General features: G+C 34.8%; 1 protein-coding gene across 1 annotated transcript; it reads left to right on the top strand.

Moving 5' to 3' along the window:
• Positions 1 to 3,678: 3,678 nt before the first annotated feature.
• Positions 3,679 to 6,681, top strand: LOC136071361 (phosphoenolpyruvate carboxylase 4-like; the record flags this gene model as incomplete). Its single annotated transcript, XM_065782536.1, has 5 exons — positions 3,679 to 3,804; positions 3,967 to 4,055; positions 4,752 to 4,878; positions 4,967 to 5,173; positions 5,659 to 6,681. Coding segments are annotated over 5 exons (1,374 nt in total), but the record flags the coding sequence as incomplete, so codon positions are not given.
• Between the last annotated feature and the right edge of the window lie 8,690 nt (positions 6,682 to 15,371).

The following is a 15,371-nucleotide window of genomic DNA, read 5'->3' on the forward strand; positions in this document are numbered from 1 at the left end:
CGCTTATATATATATATATATATATATTCTTTGTCACATTACAAAAATCTAACTCACATATACTCCTACTTTATTTCTTTGACCATCTCTTTCTCTTTCTTTTTAGGGGAATTGCATTTTGTCACTTATCATATTAATATTATGAAGTGCATTGCAATGTTTTCCTTAAACTTCAACGCTAAGCCATTGATTTTTTAAAACTATTATATCAATTGTGACGTATACCCTAGTTCTATGTATGAGCTAGCATTGTAGATATATTATGTAGAAATCACTTGTTATACATGTTTTAAATCATACAAGAAATGTTATTAAAAGTTTGTGCATACCAAATACCAAAAAATGTTTTCAAGCTCATTTTCAAAGTTGTTACCAACACCAAAAAAAGAGAGTTTTTTCATAAAATACTCTTTAGGAAATGAACCATTTTCCAGAAAACATTAATGCTAAAACAAACGGAGGGTAAAACTCTGTTTGTTCCTCTGTTTGTTTCAACATTAATGTTTTCTTATTGGAGTGTTTCTGCATTAATGTGTTGTTGGAGAGTTTTTCTTATGATATAGTGTTTTGGGCCTTACTTAAGTTTAGGCCAATGTTTACAATTTAAGAATTTATTTTCTATTGGCCAACAAACTCCTCTTTCTCTTTCACCACATATTGTTGAGATGGACATTCAAAAGATTGGATTTCTGCTGCAGTTCCTGTGGAGCAATAAAGCTTCCTCAATCCAACATGATTTAGTTTACATTTGGAGTTCTGATTATAAACTTTTCATGTGTCTACAGTTATGATATTCTACAAAAATTGTTTTTGAAGTACAAAAATTGTTTTTGAAGTACAAAAATTGTGGAGTTGCTTGTAGTTGTAATGGATAGGTTCTTTGGTCTAATTTCTACTTGGTCCAGTTAATGGATGCCCATAAAGCATTTGTTAATGAATTATTTTAAGAATGTTATGATATTAATTTTATGAAAAATATAAAAATTTGTTAAAAAAATCAGTCACTTTTTTATTTTTCCATAAATGGTTTCTAAAAATATTTTCTAAACCAATGCCCTTATTGCATTCCTTAACTTTTTCAATTAATCATATATTGGATTTTTCCAAAGTGATTTATCCAAAAAAAAAAAAGCATTTTTAGTGTGTTTGTGGTTTCCTATTCACCAATATTAAGAATGTTGAAAATTGATTCTTACTGAAAACAATATAGCAAAATAATTTTTAAATGTATGAATAGTGTTGTGGATCAATTTTTAATATTTTTTAATGTGTGAACAGTGTATGCATAGTACGTAAACAGTGCATATACTGTTTATGAATAGTAAAAATTGTCTCCAACCGTCAACAAATGCGGGCAAAAAAAAAAAAAACGCAACGCCAGATTAATTTGTATCCAAAAAAAAAAAAAAAAAGTCCTATGAGCTAGCAGTAAGGGAATAGTTATGGGATATCAAAACTAATATTTATCAAAGTGTGTTGACTTCAGTTGACAAAGGTGTATAAACACAACCATAATAACAAAGCTTTAGTCCCAAATTTTTTTGAGTCATTTATGGAATCTATAACAGACTAATTGAGTTTGGCCACATGTGTGACCACATTTGTAGAACTTGGTTTATGTGAATTTAATGAGATGGGTTCAAGTTCAAGTTACTCCTAATGTAACTTCTCAAATATTACACCCTTTGAACTTTATTCAATGATATTTGTGCTCTCCATCTCTCTCTACCCTCCCTTTCTCTCTGTCTCACCCTATTCAAAAATAATATTCTCTTCCGTTTTGGGAAAATGACAAAAAATGTGCAAAAAGTGAACAAGTGACTCGTATTCACATAGTTATGGTCCTTGGTCCACTTCCTGCAGTCCAGTCATCGAGAAATATAAGCTGTTTCCATCTTGAAAATCTTCACTCCCATGATAAGCAAGAAATCAGCTCACACATTTTTCTGTGTTCTGGTCTGAAGGCTTTCCAATCCCATCAAAACTCAAATATCCATGATTGTAGAAGTTGTCCAGGAATGGCGCTTGGTGTTAGAACAGCTTGTTGTTACCTTCTCTCATTCACCATTTCGAATGGAAGCTTCCCAATGATCCACATTGGAAGAGATTGACATAGAGAGACAAATTTGGTTTTATTTAGCAGGAGGCCTTCCCACATGTTGCCATCCCAAGGGTGATTTCCAAAGCTTTGAGAAAATTTTACTTCTATATCTGTTCTTCCATTGCCTATAACAAAAGTAATCACAACTAATCCTTATAAAGAATCCTCCAAAATCACCCAAAAACCAAAGGTCACTTCCAAAGACCATACCCTCAACTCCTAATCACCCAAAATCACCTCATCCACCATTCAAAGGCTTAGATGAAATTAAGGCAGAATTCACACTGTGAAAATGGCATTGGCATTGGTGACCTCCCTAATGGAGCAACATTACCACCACCACCTATTTTGAATGAAGAGTGAGGAATGGGGATGTGTTGGTAAGGGATTTAGCAGGCCCTGTAGAACTAATATTTCCCTCGGTACCCTTTGGCTTAGAACTACATAAATATCACAAGTTTGTTTTTGCAGCTAATAAGCACAAATTGAGTATCGTTTTCATTGCAGCGAATTGAGCATTGTTTTCATTGTGGCAGTGGTAAGAACATCTGACCTGAAGGAGCAGAGGGTGGAGAGGGACAGAGGGGGGGAAAAAAAAAAGGAGAATTTGGTATTGAAAAAAATTGATGTGGACCCCTGTATTTCTCAACCTTTGGATTTAGTGCATACCAATAGTATTAAAATGGTGGAACGTTGAGAAGTTATATCAAGTTTAACTTGAACCTATCCTGAATTTTATATGAAGTCGTTAGTTCATAAAATGCCACTACATCTCTGTTGGTCCTTAGTATGTGTGACCACATATAGCAGTTTCTTCATGACTGTAGATATGCCCTGCTGGTCATGTTCACTAAAAACTCATTGAGTTACAATATGGAGGTGTGACTAGATGTATATCTTGTATTTCATCGTCAATTCATATTAATTGATTTTATTTTATACTGATACAGGTCATAATATTCTGCTCTTAATATTGCATTCAGGGTACTTTGATGGGCATATGAGTGACTTATAACCAGTTACCTTTAAGACAAGTTAATATTAGTTTCTTTGGACTGGTTTGTGAAAAATCTAAATTGGAGGCTGAACCTGAGTATGTTTACAACTTTCAGACTTGTATTACTAAAACTGACAGAGGTCATAATCTGTGTTAAGGGCCATAAAATATTGAAGCTATGCATGATCCGTTCAATTAATTTGGCCTGAATAATTTTTAATTTTTCCAATTTTCAACTGTGGGATATTGGATTATGAGTTTTCTGCCTCAAAGAAATAGAGAATGTGGTGGGGACCTGTTTAGTTGGGCTTATTTTCATATTAAAAGGGAAGTAAAGCTTTTTAAGGCATCACAGTTTTTCAAGGTACAACTGTACTTTACACAGTGAACAAAATAATTTGATGAAAATAAACTCATCCCAATGCACACCAATAGAGAATTTACTGTCATTGATAAATTATGCACTTTGTGTATTGGCTCTCTGCTCTAGTTTTTGCAACCTTTTGAGATCTTGGCAGTTTTTATGATGAATGCAAAGCAATTGTTGCTTTTCTGTTATTTGCGTTTGGTTGATTTGTAGACCTGTTCTCACTTGGGTCTTTTCCAGGTTGCTCCAGATGTTAAAGAAGTCCTGGACACATTCCGTGTAGCTGCTGAGCTAGGGAGTGATTCACTTGGGGCCTATGTGATTTCTATGGCTTCAAATGTATGATTAACTGCTTCTACTTTTATAATTAGATATTGAAGCTCGTTAGTCAAAACCAAAGCTAAAAAGACTTCTTCAACAGTTTTATTTATTTATTTATTTTATTTTATTTTTTTATATCAGTCAATATAGAATTAATAAAAAATGTTTGGTAATTGGCAGGCAAGTGATGTCCTTGCCGTTGAGCTGCTGCAGAAAGATGCAAGACTTGCTGTAAGTGGGGAATTGGGAAGACCTTGTCCTGGTGGAACGTAAGTTTGCACCCCTCAATGTTGATTCAACTCCAATTAAATTTGTCTAATCACATTTTTATTGGAATGTTTGGATGCACATGAAACAAAATTCTACCATTTGTTTTACTTTCCATTGTGAAAGTTAGTCTAATTTGTATTATGGAACCTGTTAGATTTATGGTTAAGTGATTAAATTCATCATTTCCTAGCAGCTTAAGCTCTTGGAACAATTGGTAATTTAACATGGTATTAGAGTAGGAGATTCTGAGTTCGATTCTTGGCTTTACTCTACCTCCCATTTAAAATGTTAAATTCTCACTTATTGGGCCCCCACTTATTAAGGGGAAGTTTAGGCCCACAAGTGAGGGGGAGTATTAGATTTATGATTAAGTGATTAAATTCATTATTTCATAACAGCTTAAACTTTTGGGACAATCAATAATTTAACAGAACCATTTATCAGAGTTTCACAGAAATGATGTCATTTCCATTCATTTTATCATTCTTGGTGATTTATGTATATAAACACACAACAAAGATGTGTGTCTAAACACCCGAAAGTTGATCATTTTATGATAAGTGGTTGAAAACGAATGGCAACACTGAATCAAATTGCATGTCAATTCAAGCAAGTATCATCTCTTTGGCACAACACAATTGCTGTTCATACTAGCCACATTTATTCTCAAAATATTTGTATGCATCCTGGAATAGGCTGCGGGTGGTTCCTTTATTTGAAACTGTGAAGGACTTGAGAGCTGCTGGATTGGTTATTAGGAAATTATTATCAATCGATTGGTACCGTGAACACATCATAAAGAATCATAACGGGCATCAAGAGGTATTCATTCCAAAAATGCATATAACGATTAAGTTATAATAAAGTTCCCAATGAATCTTTGAGGAGAACAGGAAGTTATTGTGGACAGGTTATGGTTGGTTACTCCGATTCTGGTAAAGATGCTGGGCGTTTCACTGCGGCATGGGAACTTTACAAAGCCCAAGAAGATGTTGTGGCAGCATGCAATGAGTATGGTATTAAAGTTACTCTGTTTCATGGGCGTGGAGGGAGTATTGGTCGTGGTGGTGGCCCAACATATCTTGCCATTCAATCCCAACCACCTGGCTCTGTAATGGTGAGTCATCTATTAAATTTAGATCTTGGTGGTGCTTCAAAATATTCCATTCTTGTTTTCCAATTAGTAGTAGTATATATCTTGAATTTTAATCTTTACAAACAAATAAAAAACATGAAATCATGATTTAATTGATAAAAAAAAGATGCAAAATACAAAAGTCTGTACTCCAGTTTGCTTAATTAATTTTTTTGGATTCTATTTCAAACTTAATTTTTTATTCCAAGTGTTTTATATATCATTTAATTGTCCAAATTGGAACTTGTGTAAATGTTATTTTGGATTTTAAGTTATTACAAACTGCTATTTAATTACCACGAATGTATTTGAAATAAAAATATACAAGTTTGATATGGTATTCAGTTTTTGTGAATTTTTCCAGTAAGTTTCAGTAATCAGTTTTTTTACAAATTGAGTGCTTATATTATTAGCTATTGATTTATATTTGAGAATAATATCTAATGGCATTGTTGAATGATCTGCAGGGTAGTCTTCGGTCAACTGAGCAAGGAGAAATGGTACAGGCTAAGTTTGGGTTGCCACAGACAGCTGTTAGACAGCTGGAGATATACACAACAGCTGTGCTGCTTGCAACCCTACGCCCCCCACAGCCACCTCGAGAAGAAAAATGGAGAAATCTGATGGAGGAGATGTCAGAAATTAGTTGCCAGAATTATCGAAGTGTAGTGTATGAAAATCCAGAATTCCTTGCCTATTTCCATGAGGCTACACCTCAAGCTGAGCTTGGTTTCCTAAATATAGGAAGCCGTCCAACAAGAAGAAAGAGCTCTACAGGTATTGGACATCTTCGCGCCATACCATGGGTTTTTGCATGGACCCAAACCAGATTTGTTCTTCCAGCTTGGCTTGGAGTTGGTGCAGGGCTGCAGGGTGTTTGTGAGAAGGGCCATACTGATGACCTAAAAGCAATGTACAAAGAATGGCCTTTCTTCCAATCTACCATAGACCTTATAGAGATGGTTTTAGGGAAAGCAGACATTCCTATAGCCAAGCACTACGATGAAGTCCTTGTGTTGGAGAGCAGGCAAGAACTCGGCTCCAAACTAAGGAGGGAGCTTTTGGCAGCAGGGAAGTACGTGCTGGTGATTAGTGGGCATGAAAAACTGTCTGAGAATAATCGGATCTTGAGGAGGCTGATAGAGAGCAGACTTCCCTATCTCAATCCCATAAACATGTTGCAGGTGGAGATACTAAAAAGGTTGAGATGTGATGATGCTAATCATAAACTAAGAGATGCATTGCTTATCACTATAAATGGAATTGCAGCAGGGATGAGGAACACAGGTTAAACAAGGCCTCTCTCAAGCTCTTGGATATACAACTAGTCAACTGAAACACTTTCACCTTTTTTGTATTTTGTTTATATCTAAAAGAGGCTGTTATTTGATGGCAGAATTAAATAGGCATCATATCTGTATTTGTGATTAGCTTTTGCTTAATTTACACTGAATTTGGTCACTTTATTGGTGAAAGGTGTTATTATCTCTTGCAATGTGTTTACTCTGGATTATGCTAGATTGTTGTTTTGATTTTGTTGATGTCATCTTTGTGAATGGGATTTTGTTTGCCTTAATATTAGCAAATATAGTATAATAACTCCACTGACCACCAATGAGATGTGGCTGCAGATTTGGGATATAGGCATGATTGTATAAGTACATTGAAGAAAATGGGCTTTTGTCCTTATTTTTTAAAATATCTAGCACAATGTCCATGTTTCAAAACTAAATAGTAATATATCCCTCTTTTAAAACTCAATTTTCTTAAAATCGAGTTTTAATGTAGAACTCGAGTTCCATAATATATATATATATATATATAAGTTTGATTGCCTATAACTCGATTTTGAGAAAATCGAGTTTCAAAACAGAGACACATCGTTAGGTATTTAAAAAAAAAGGGGCAAAAGGCCATTTTCTCCAAGTAAATTTGTTTGTATTATGATATTATTATGTATATAGCAATGCGGAAAGCCTGAAACAGTGTAGGAGTAGTAGGTATAGGTGCACAATCAAAGATTGTTGGGTAGTGTTGGGTCTAAAGGTCTGTTTAGGATCTGTTTATTTTGCTGAAACTGAAATTTTTTTGCTAAAAGTACTGTAAATAAAGGTAAAAGTTAGCTGAAATAGTATAGTGAGATCCACGAATAGTACTAAAATGTGCAGTAGAACTCATAAATAGTAGTAAAAATAAACTGAATAATAAAATAAGTTGACTTTTTAATCTGTAGCCAAATGCACACTAATTTGATAAGCCAAGAATGTATTGACTCATTTGGTAAATTAATCAATTAATTAGCCAAATGAATTAATTAGATTCAATTTCATGCAATATGCATTGTGGCACAAACAATTCACCAACTAAGTTAAATGCGGTAGAAAATAAATTTGATATAGGTGATTTGTTTATGAATAGAAAAATCACCGAGACAAAACCCCTATCGTGTGAATTTAAGGTTATCACTCTCGAGAATTCACTATTATTAAAACAAGCAGTTACAAGTAAAATAAACCTTAGTACTTAATACCAATTTACAGTTGAACCTTTACGCAAAATCCTACCGGGTGAATTTAAAGTCACCACTCCCGAGAATCCACTATTATCAAAACCAGCAGTTACAAGAAAGAGGAATCCTATTACCTAATACCAACCTACAGTTGAACCCTTACTTTAATACCTAATTGGACTTGTAATATAGCGGCAATCTCTCATTTCAATGTACGGCTTCTAGTACGTGACTAACCAATAATACACAGATTTTAGTACGTGACTAAAACACCAACTTAAAGAAAATGTTGACTGCAAAGTTCTTCAGTTTATCTAACAATGAAGATTAAGAAGTTCTTTGGTTACAAAACTCATAGCACAAAGATCGATGCAGTAACTTCTTATAAGAATACGATGAATTAGGACAAATTGTCTTCAGTCACAATATGCATCTATAATCACTTTGCATCAAGTTGCATCATCATATGATAGTCCTTAAAATAATCCTTATATATGTTTAGGGTTGTGAGAAAAGAAACCCTACACAAATATATATGGATATGCGTGAAATCAGATCTACAAATTCTAATTACGTAATTCTTGACAGATATAGTTTTTGTCAAGCTTCAACATTAATCCTCAATAGATATGATTCTGTCGAGTTATCTGTTGAGTTTTAATGAACAACACTTTTTTACTTGTTTCTTGGACAGATTTGCATGGTTTTAATACTAAACTTGAACTATTGTTTCTTGAAGTACTAAACTCATTCTAAATCTACCCAATTACAAGTAAAGTGCATTTTATTAAAGGATTAACCAATTTACATAACATATGTCTTTAACAATTCTCACATATGTCCTAACATAATTGTTTCATCGTGATGCAAAATTAAGCTGTGAAAATGTACCATGCAGTCAAGCTTTTATTTTGCTTAGGAGTTTGGCTGCCAAAGCATTTTGCTAAGCATTTTATAGAGCTTCCGTACATATACAAGCCTTAGTAATTTTTCAATAAAACAAAATGTGAGAGGGTAAAAAGTCGATGAAGAGGAAGGCAAAAGAGACGCCACTTTAGCTATTTTCTTTTGCTAAAATGGTGTTTTGCTGAGCCTAGTGGGAAATGTTTTAATTTATAGAGCATTCGTATTAGTTCATGCAAAAATTTCTGCTTATTTTAGTATAAAAATTTATTTTTTCTATTATACACAACCACTTTTCAAAATATTTCACATTAGATTATCTATTTTACATTAAATTTATTGAAATATTATGTTACGAACCAGCTTGTTGAAGTGGATTTGGACAGCAGTTCAGATCAGATTATGCAGCACAGTTGTTACTATCTCTTGGCTGCTTTGGATGAGTGTTATCTGCTGCACAAGATTGGTTCTAGCTTATTGAAGTTATCTGATTCTTTAGGATTTGTTTAGGAGTTATTAATGGTTATCTTATTTATGTTTATAGGGTTGCTTTTCAAATAATGACTCTGTTTTGGGTGTGTCCAACAGAGATAGGAGTTGGAAATAGGATAGGACTTGATGTTATTTTATCCTTATCACTAGGAATGCATTGTATGCTTAGTTGAAGGCTATTTATTGTCTACGTTTATTAATAAGAAGTAATCTGAATATTCCAGTAAAACAATCAAGCTTTTGCTTGTTAAGGAGGTCCCGGTTATCCCTCGAAGCATAACCAGAAATTTATCCTTCTTCTTTTCCGTTAAATTCCAGAATTTCCCCAATCCAACCATAGCCCCATGCGGGAAAAGAGGTGCTATACGCGGCCAAGGCGGGGGTCGTATCATATTATTTATTTATCAATTTATTTATTATTCTTCCAAATCATATCTCTCTCTATCTTATTCTTTATTATTTCTTTATTCATTTACATAACAACACTAGTCTTGTGTATATTTACACGATTAATGTAGTAACAATGCAAATTTATCATTTTTAACTTAACTGATATGAGTGCTTTTTGGAATTGGATATGTAAAATTGACCACTTTTTCTATTTTAGATTGGTTGACCTGAGTGCTCTAATTTTGAAAGTCTGCCGAGGTTCACAGAATATCTCTCCTATCTAGTATGTCAAGGTTGCTCTTAAACTGCTGTAATTGTAGGGGTCAGATATGTCAAGTAAATTCCATATGGGGTAAACACTGCCGTGTACACTACTACCTAATAAACGCTACTACGCACTCTGCTCTTTAACCCACTAATGGTAAGTTGTACAGGGAAGAACAAATATTATTGCACACTACCTAATAAATATCACCATGTACACACTCCGTGTAAAGTGTGGGCATTCTTAAAAACACAGGGATTTCTTACTTTGCAAAATGTGGACATTGTGTAAACTAATGTACATCAAGTAGTAGTGTGAAAAAACAATTAGCCGTACGAACAATAGAGCATTGATTATTAGCTTACTATACATACCCATGTTGGGTTCATTATAACATATAATTTATACTTCACTCTTATTATAAAGATGTAGACCTAAAAAATTTTCTAGGTAGATGTAGGTTGTTAGACTGAATCACATAACCCTCTTCTACTTTCACATTTATTTTAGCATATTAAACACTTTTTTAATGGTCTTGCTATCTTTGGGAAGAAGGGGTTGAAAATTCAATCTATTTCCGACTAGTGGATATCAAGAGAGAATAAAAATGAGTGTATGAATAGTATTATTAGCTGAAACCTTCTTATAGACTGTGTTTGGATAGCAGGTTTTTCTGCTGAAAGTTAAGTTGCGTTTTACTTTTTTTTTTTTTTTTTCTTCTGGCCGCACTTGTTGACTGGGGGGACAAAATTTACTGTGCGTATACTGTGCGTGCACTGTTCATGCACTGTTTATGTATTAAAAAATATTAAAAGTGGGTCCCACGATACTATTTACACATTTAAAAATTATTTTGCTACAGTGTTTTCAGCAACAATCAATTTTTATCAACTTTCAGCAACAATAAGTGCTATCCAAACGGACTCATAGGCTCTTCCATAAGTAGTATTACTCTGCTTCCATACAAGTCAGTGGATGTTTCGTCGTTCTTTTTGTTTTCTTTCTTTCTTTCTCCTCTCTTTCCCCCACCTGATGAAGATAATGGAGGCTCAGTACGTATTGTGTATTGTAAACTCTATAGTGTCGGTCTTATCAGCCATTTACTTTGCTGTCTATGCCAAAAGCAAAGCGGACGAGAAGAAAGAATGAAACTAGGGCATATATCAGCTGATGTAATATGAAGTGCAAAAGCAGTATGTTGCACAATCAATGCACATAGGAATTTAAAAGCGTGGCTGGCTAGTTGGATTACACTTTTCAGCCACGCACTTACATGGTTTGTAATTACAGGTTTATTTGGATAGGATTTATTTTAATAAAATTGAAAATTAAAAATTGAAAATACTGTAACAAAATAATTTTTAAATGTATGAATAGTGTCGTGGGACTCATTTTTAATAAAAAAGTTGTTGAAAAGTGAAATTTGTGGGTCTCGTGAACAGTGTATAGAACCCACAAACTGATTAAATGTGGCTGAAAAGTCAGAAATATACGACTACTGTTTAGCCGTTTGTCCCCCCCTAAAACGCGTGCTGCCGCACAAAAAAAAAAAAAAAATAAATAAATAAATAAATAAATGAAAAGGGAAAATGCAAGAAACGCCCGACACAATAAACGCAACATGTATCCAAATGGATACTAAGTGACCAGCATGTTAAAATAGTTCTTAGATTTGTATAGGCAGCAATAACAACAACCAAATTTTAGTTCTAAAACTTTTAGAGTCAACTACTGACCCTCAATAGATTAGTTAAAATTGATCATATGTATTTTGTTTCATCATTCTATTTTATTTGTAATTATATTTTCTGTTACTTTATTAATTTATACCAAATTTTTATTACTTTTATTAATATTTTTGGTCTTTATCTAGCCTTTTTTGTTTTCTCAATTTGAATCAACTCAGATATTTTCATCAATTAGAGATCTTTCTCATCTCAATCGCCTCTCCTTAATCTTTTCATCAACAAGTCCACCTTATCAAAAAGTAATCAGTAACAACATATATAATAATCTCTTGTTTTAGATGTTTGTAATGACATTTGATTTGTTGTGAGTTGTCTAACTATCTCATAAATTCTTTTTTTTTTTTTTTTCTTTTTTGTTTTCTTGTTGGGAGAAAAGGGCAAGAAAGGATGACCAGAAGGACTTTCTTATTTGGACGTTGTCATAGTAGAATCTTATCTATTGGGTTTGAGAACCGATGAGTCATAACTGTTCTCTCAACTACACAAGAACTCTAACGAGCATTGAGCTGGCATAACAATTCATACCCTGTTTGAGGGATGAGATGAGTACTCTATAGCGTCACCAATTCGGTAGAGTGTATCATGGTCTCACATGATATAGCTAATTGAAACCTGCATACTAGTCAGAATTTGTAGGCATAGCACACAGTGCATGACTATTATTTTAAATTCAAATTTTGCTCAAAAACAGAAACCTATAGCCGAGGCAAGCTGAGTTGACAGTTTGCCACCCCTACTCTGACTCCAGGGGAAGTCCTAGCTACTATAAATAAATAATACTGACATAACGTCGAATCCTTGTTCATACTTGCAAGCAAGAAGTTACCACAAAAATTGTCACACCAAGCCATCATGGAGTGGATACGTTTGCACCCCCACCTAAAGTGGAATCTGATGTCCTGAATCCATACGCTTGTCCCTGCATTCTATTTCACAATCTTCCTTTCCTGAAGAAGATGCCAAATGTTCTTTAAAGGAGATACCATGTCTGCATTTATGGAAGTGAGGTTTAATCAACATGCCCGCAAAACCTACGATTGATTGAAGCATCCTCAAGCAACCATAAATTGTTCCTTTGTCATAGTGGTTTCCAGCTTATTTCAAATCTAAATTCAAGCTCTAGTACCATAATAAGTGACTCATTCACTGCTTTGTACCGGACTGTCTTGTTTGCTACTTTTTAGTGGGAAGTCACTTCATCTCTTTTCTTGGATTCTGACTTCCGTAATATTTTAAACATGAATTGGTTCATTCTTTTAGGTGCAAATGCATGAAACGAACTTAAGTGTATATTGGTGATGCTATCCAGCCTAACATAAACATGTTATTGCTGCTAAGCATTTTAGAGCTTTCACAATGGAGCTAGAATTTTTAGCTTTTAGAGCATTTGCATCTTTTGAAAAAAAAAAAAAAAAAAAAAAAAAAAAAGGTTTCATTTTATTATTTCCAAAACTGCTTTATTTATTATATCATATCATTTTATATCATATCCAACATTTTAATTTTAATTTTCTTACACAACATATTAAAATAATATACCTACACAATATAATATATTTTTGTCTCTCTCTAATTTGTCTCTCTTCCTTCGCCCTCTCTCTTCTCTCTCAACCACTCATCACCTCCATCATCACCGTGAAGACACAAAACCCTCGACACAGAAACTGAAACAAACTCCAAATAAACCATCAACACAGAAACTCAACCCAACCATCAATAACATAACCACCAATTGATTCACCCAAAACTTTCCAATCACCACCCATGAGACCTATGCTGCGCAACCACCTGCCCACGCCGCTGCACCACTAGACCCATGTTGCTGCACCTACTGCCCAAGTCGCTGCACCACCAGACCCATGCTGTTGCATCCACTGACCATGCAGCTGCCCACCAAAATCACACCTATTAAAATCAATCCACACCACAACACAACCCATAACCTCCACATGACCCATCACGTAGCCACCAACTAACCCACGCCATCTAAACCCACCACTTGACCCACGACCTGCCACCACCTTCATCAACAAAACCTCCCACCACCATCATCAACAACACAACCACCACCCCACCACTACTGCACCACCTAAATCAACCCAGCAAATCACAACACACCCAAACCCCACTGTAACAACCACCACACCACACTGCCACTACCCACCGATCCAAAACCCACTCCCACACAGATCACAACCCACCTGACCCACACAACCTAACACCCACCGCGATCTCCATCGCTAACCACTGCAAAGTCACACAATCTTCACCTGCAAACACAACAAAAATTTATGAAAATCGGATTGCTCAATTCGCCACTGGGTAGCTCGATTTTGTTGTTGCTTGAAGGAAGCGGATCCGTAGTTGGGAAGCTTGAAGGAAGTGGATTTTGTTGAAAATTTTGAGGACTTGGGTTAGGGAATGGGGAGTGACTCTAGCTCGGCTTGGTGATAGGGGTTCGGCCATGGTGGCTTTGAAGAAATGAGAGAGCAGAACAAGATGAGAGAGAGAGAGAAGAAGAAGAAGAAGAAGAAGAAGAAGAAGAAGAAGAAGAAGATATTTGGAATAAAATATAATTTTTATGTTTAGAATGGTGCTACAGTACCATCATAAATTTATGATGGTACTGTAACATAGTTGTAAAAAATTTTGGGATTGGAAGATTGAGTAATGGGTTGTTTTTGTGCCCTAATACTAAAATATACCAACATATGGCATATGGAAGATCGGATGCAGATGCTCTTAGCATCTTAAAAATTCACTTTTATTTATTTTAACACATCTAATATAAATTATTTTATTTTTTACCACTTTGATGAAAATAATATATAAAAAAAATCAATAAAATAATAAAAAATCATCCATCACAAAAACTTTAGCAACTAGCAACAACTACCTCCACCAGCCACAACTACTACTGTGGCAACCAGAGCCCACAGTAAAAAAAAGAAAAAAGAAAAACACAACCCAGCACCACAAGCTGCCGCCATTGCCACTGCCACCACTAGCCATAACCCACCCATTGCCACAACCAAACTCATCTTCCTAAGCCAAAATCCATTGCCACCACCACTAACACAAGCATATCACCATTGACCACTAATCTCAAAACCACACAAACTGGAAACCTAGTCAAATCTGAAACCCAGCCAAACCCTAAAGTACATGAACTCACTACTATAGCCAAAATCCACCACCACCAACTATACCACAGCCACACCACCACTAACCACCAATTCAAATCATCCAAAACCAACATAACCCAACCGCGTAAACCTAGCCAAACCCTAAACCCACCATAAATGCCACAACCTAGAGAGGCACGAGAAAGAAAAGTAAAGAGAGGGGCAGAGAGAGAGAGAGAGAGAGAGAGAGAGAGAGAGAGAGAGAAGAGGCTGACGGCTAGGTCTAAATGAAGAAAGAAAGAGAGAAAAATGTAGGGCTTGGGGATATTAAAAAAAGAGAAATGATATGTCTACAACATTTTCACAAGAGGCTGACGGCTAGGTCTAAATGAAGAAAGAAAGAGAGAAAAATGTAGGGCTTGGGGATATTAAAAAAAGAGAAATGATATGTCTACAATATTTTCACAATATCTTTACAACAAATCCTAAGTGGTAGGTTGTTATTGTTGGGGCAAAAAAGTAATTTTAGTGTTAGGTTCAAATTTGAAGTAATAACAGCTAATTACCTGTGATTTGTTGTGAAAATAGTGTAAAAATATTGTGGACGTAGCATCTCTCTAAAAAAAATAATTAATTTTTAATGTTTGGCAACCAGCTACAGTAACAGCCACAAGTAATAGTTTACTATAATAGTGAGCCAAAAATATTTAACTATGGCACCATTGATGTAGGAGAGTTTTTTATATTT

This window comes from Quercus suber, unplaced genomic scaffold, assembly GCF_002906115.3.
Source record: "Quercus suber isolate HL8 unplaced genomic scaffold, Cork oak 2.0 scaffold_305, whole genome shotgun sequence".
NCBI lineage: Eukaryota > Viridiplantae > Streptophyta > Magnoliopsida > Fagales > Fagaceae > Quercus > Quercus suber.